At 54.1% G+C, this 5,128-nt stretch overlaps 1 protein-coding gene across 1 annotated transcript in view; it reads left to right on the top strand.

The window, feature by feature from the left end:
• Positions 1-4,097: 4,097 nt before the first annotated feature.
• ndst1a (N-deacetylase/N-sulfotransferase (heparan glucosaminyl) 1a) overlaps positions 4,098-5,128 on the top strand; it is a gene marked incomplete at its 5' end in the record, with an annotated part of 12,787 nt that continues 11,756 nt past the window's right edge. The window contains 2 exon segments of the mRNA XM_084469077.1: positions 4,098-4,175; positions 4,649-4,702. Of these exon segments, the coding sequence (XP_084325203.1) occupies positions 4,098-4,175; positions 4,649-4,702 (132 nt within the window).

Below are 5,128 nucleotides of genomic sequence, written 5' to 3'. Positions count from 1 at the left end.
ATGCCAATGTTCATCAAGCTGTGCTTGCTCTTAGGCTATGAAGAATAGCTGTCGTATAATCTGCCTCGTCGGTATGCAGAACTACTTATTTGAGATGACGAAAGTCTGTATTTGAAAGTATTTCCCACTCTTCCCGGGCTACTGGTGTGTATGGACGTTCCTCTAACCGCGGGCTGGATACTGTAAAGGGATATTGGATCGCGGGAGCGGGAGCAGGAGCAGGGTAAATACATTTTGACAGTGGAGCACGACGAGCATTAGCAATTGATCCGATAGCGGCTGTAATCCTCGGGGAAACCAGAGGGGTTGTTTTGAATGGTGGCTCTGCCGCGGCGGGCAGCGCGGCGGCTGCCTCTGGGGTTGGTCCACATGTGTGGCTGGCTGGCTGGCCGGGGCCAGGAGCAGCCGGGGCCCGAATGCCACAAAGGGCTAGCAGATCGCGTTACTGAATGATCAGCCACAGCCTACCATCCACGGCCGGGGTGGGGGGGGGGGGGAAACGATTTTTCCACAGTCATGTGTTACGCAGTCCACTGTCTCTTGAGTCACTGTTTACCGTACGATCAGGCGTGACCTGACGCAAGATAACACACCGAGCACGTTGTGTTTTGAAGTGGGTCGAGGCTTCGCAAAGACTCTGTAGGCCGCTGTAGTATAGTAGCTCTATAGGAAAGATCTAGGTCCTAGCTCGTGCACTGGACCTTTTTATCTAGGTCCAGTGCGAGAGTCTGAGCTTGACTAGTGCTCTCTCTCTCTCTCTCTCTCCGAAGTTTAGGTGTATGGATGAAAGTTTCACAAGGGGTGAAGGGGTGGCCCTGGAGCTGGGAGCCTGCAGGGTGCTGGCGTAAATTAGGCTGCATGAAGTCACTGAGCAGTCTTGAAACTCTAAACCGGCCGATTCTCTCCTTCTCTCCCCCTCTCTCTCCCTCTCTCTCTCTCTCTCCTCTCTACCACCCCCCCCCCCCCCCTTCCTGTGTCGGATGGACATCAAAAATGCGAGCACATGTCAGTGAGGCGATCAAGCGATGTGATTCATGCAAGCCCCTGGTGGAATTTCTGTTCAGTGGAAAATCAAGCGGGGGGAGAGAGATGAGGGGGAGGGGGGGGGGGGGTGTAACAGGGGGCGAAGGCCCGGGTGTAAACGGGGGGAGAAAAAGGCGAGGCTGTGGAAGGTGGGCTTAGGCCTAAGTTTCCAAGGTGCCTGCCCCCCCCCGAGGCAAGAATCCGATACATTCCAGAAGCTCCTGTATCCAGACGAATAATGGGGACTGGGGGGGTGTAGCGTTTCATCAGATGACACGATTGGATCATAAGTGCTGGGAAAGCGAGAGCAATGTCACAGGCTCACCGGCAGACAGGCTTGGGTTGCCTAAGGGACGGGGGAAGAATGCCAGATGAGCAGAGCAGGTTATGTGAGATATGGCTTTAGTAGTCGCAGCCGCAGACCGGCCCTTTATATATTTCATAAGCTCCAACACCACGGCTCAACCCGTTCCCATCAGCCACCGCGGAGCCCTGTTGTATGCAAATACAGCAGGCAGTGAAACGACAGCGACGAGGGTCGTTTTGGATTTATGCGGTGTTCTTTACTCTAAGAACGATTCAGTTTTATTTATTTTTGTACTTTCGATTAGGCTGGCTCAATTGGCGTTTTATGAGGCTCCGGGGTCCTGACGAATGAGCTTGTTTTACCAGAACTCTCCCTGCAGCGTCTCTGCCCGTGCCCGCTAATGATATACATGGCTTTATTAGCTGTTAGTTGTTTGTGTTATTTCCGATCCACAAACAAACAAGGCATTCAACGATTCCTGATCTAACCACACAGGGATATTTAACCACACGTGTGTCACTCCACCTAACTGTTTTTTTTTTTTTCAAATGTCCGAGGTCCTGCTGTTGCTGAATAACAAGCCCTCCCTCTCCTGTGATCCTTCTTAATTACCTCCTGAGCCAGGGAGAGGTGTCCCCTTTTGGCTAGGGTCAGACCAACCCTCTCATAGACCTAGTGGGGAAAAAAAAACGGCAGTAGTAACAGTTGCAGGTAACAGTCACCTACTTTCTGACCACCTAACCCGTAACAGACTCAGAACGGTGTGTGGGTTGTAGTAATACCGTCATGAATGTATTATCACAATACACCAAAAAAATAAATACGACGTGCAAAGATGTTTTTTGTCTCGCAATCAACGTGATGGGGGGAAAAAAAAAAAAACCCAAATGAAAGCACCGAAGTACGGGAGGTTAATGGACTGTTTCTCGGCAAACCCCGCGCCCCGCGGGGGGGCCGCTTGATCATACATTCTGCATGTGAGCTCCGCGCGCCGGCCTGGTAATGAAGCCATCTCCGGAGACCCAGAGAGAGGCGGTAATGGGAGCACGCTGCCTCGCTGCTGGATGTTCTAACCCCAGTCTTCATCTCAAGTGCTATCAGTTACCAGATATTATTAGGATCCCCCCACCCCCCCCCCCCACTCCTCGCTCTGTCCTTCAACCATCTCGGCGGTCAGGAAACCCACTTGGCAAAAACTGAAGGATTCGGGCGCCCTTAGGTGCCCTGGTTGCCGCCGTGTGTGGTCGGCTACACTCAGGTTCCCCAGGCGCCTTTTCGCTCCTTTTGGCGAAACACCAGCGCAGCGGTCGCCGTCGCCGTCGCCGCCGCCGCTGCGTTGTATCTCACTGGGTCAGAAGCGCGGTCACCGTGGGTGGGAGTCTTGCAGTGGGTGGTTTGCGTGACCTTGTTAGGTTCCTTGACATGCTTCCCGTAATCGTTCTTGATAAGGCTACATTAGGCGTGACTTCTTGTCAATTATTATAATGACGACCGCCCTCATTCTTCCACTCTGCCGGAGTCCTTCAGACAAACGCCGGCCCCTGGCTTCTCGTTCAGGCGGCCCCCCTCTCTCTCTAGCTGGGGCTTCGCGTGACGCTAGCGGGGTGTGAAGTCAGAGCTCATAGCGGAGACAGCTGTGGGCCGTGCTTGGCCTTTTTGTTTACGCCGTGGCACATGACCCCGGCTGTGTCCCGGGACACAGACCGCTTTTTAAAACGCTTTTTTTTTTTCTTTTCTTTTTTTCTTTGTATGTATGCACACATAATGTATGTATTTTCCTTCGTGTCCTTTTGAACGGGTCAGCAGGTGAAACACCAACGACGTCATTCGAGTTGTTCTTAAAGTAAATGGAGATGGAGGAGCGTCGCAGAGGCAATTGGCGGAATTTAACTCCGAAATGAGGTAGTGCAGAATGCCCCTGCCGGGCCCGGGTCTAAATCTTCTGTGTGGCCGGCCCGCTGTGTTTCCCCCGCCACTCAGCAACACACGGCCGGCTCCCATTGGTCCACGGCCTTATGTGATTTGTGAGGTATTATAAGGTCTCCCTCGCACCACGTGCCTCCCCTTACTTCAAGTGGCAACAAGCGCTCTTTTCTAAGGTCGGTAGTAGAGTTACCAAACAAAGACTGTTTCTGTTTGGCTCCTCAACTGTGGGACTCCTGTGTCACATTCCTGGAGCTCCTGGAGTCGCACCGAAATATAACATTTATAAAAGCATTGAGAGAATGTTTTGAGGCAGATGCCATTTCTCAGTTGAACTGTAATGGCTGTCTGCGTTCAACAGCACGTCCTCCAAATGCTGTTGGCACGCCACAGCTAACGTTGTGGCTAGACTCTGCGTACCAGTCAATAAGACAATGAGACAAAAAACAATTGCGCAACCTTTCATGGTAAATTCCACAATATTTCAGGCTGGCCCAAGCATTGATGTGCACGATTCCAGTAGCGTGCCTTGGAATAGACTTCAGTGGCACAAAGCTATAGCTATAATTGCACCGAAACTGTCACACACCCCTCCTCATTGTTTATTGTTGTGACTTTGAGCCGCTTCGCCGTGCCTCCTTGACAAGGAAACAAAATCACAGCTGTGTGTCTTGACGCAGTCGGGGCAACGTCTGCTCCGCTCACTGAATATGAATCTCTGTTCGCGGCCCGCCACCCAAGACACAGATCTGCCGAGCCAACAGCAAAGCGGGGCCCGTCACACACACACACACACACACACAGGGTCACTTTGAGGTTTCTCCTTTCCGGATTTAGTCTAGAGATGTGGCAGGGCTCTGTTACCCGGGGGCCACGGGACACCGAGTTGGCCGGGGCAGAAAACAAGAGCATCTGCTGTGTGGTCAGTAGTCCGCCACACACACACACACACACACACACACACACACACACACACACACACACACACACACACACACACACACACACACACACACACACACACACACACACACACACACACACACTCTCCTGAAGTCGCAGAGTGGGCCGGGCGGTGGGCCGCACCATCCCAGGCCAGCGCGTTGTGGCGGTAGGACGAAAGGCCTGGTTGAAAGTGGAACAGGCATCTGGTGCCAGGTGCCTGTTCTCCCCCACACACCCCCCCCCCCCCCTCCTCCTCCTCCCTCCTCCTCCTCCTCCTCCTCTTCTGCCTGCCTCCATCGCTCCATCATCTCGGAGACCCTGGAGCGAGCGGGCGGGCGGGCGACACAGGGGGGCATCTGGTGTCCACTCAGCTCCCATCTGCATTGGCCTTTTTCTTTTGGCCTCTGCTTCCAATTGGCCACTCGGGTGTGGTTGTGTTTTCCCCCTCAGCGACATCATCCAAATGGATCCTATCTGCTCAGCCAGAGTGGAGGGAACTACAGGGTGGGTGTGTTGGTTGGTTGGGGGTGGGGGTGGGGGGGGTGGGGGGGTTATACGGCTGCTGCTGCTGCTGCTGCTGCCAAGGCATGGGATGGAGGTTCAACTCGTTTTTCTCTCCGGTAAATAGCACCGGGGTGCTGGAAATTCTCCCATGGCAAATTAACCCCCGGCCGACGGAGGAGCCCCTCTCTCCGTTTTTCGGGCTTGGCGCGGTGCGGAGGACTGCGGTGGCGATGACCTTAGGCTGGCCGGCGGCCGGCGTCTCTCCGCTGAACCCGGGGATGGGGCCGCGTCTGTCCAGCCGGCTGTCTCTGGCCCTTGCCTACATACAGAGTGGGTGTGCGGGTGGGTGGGTTGGTGGGTGGGGGAGTCACTGTTTGTGTGTGTGTGTGTGTGTGTGTGTGTGTGTGTGTGTGTGTGTGTGTGTGT

Source organism: Micromesistius poutassou (genome assembly GCF_964030765.1).
Source record: "Micromesistius poutassou genome assembly, chromosome: 6".
Classification (NCBI taxonomy): domain Eukaryota; kingdom Metazoa; phylum Chordata; class Actinopteri; order Gadiformes; family Gadidae; genus Micromesistius; species Micromesistius poutassou.
Note: the sequence above shows the minus strand (reverse complement) of the source record. Positions and strands in the feature narration are given on the sequence as shown.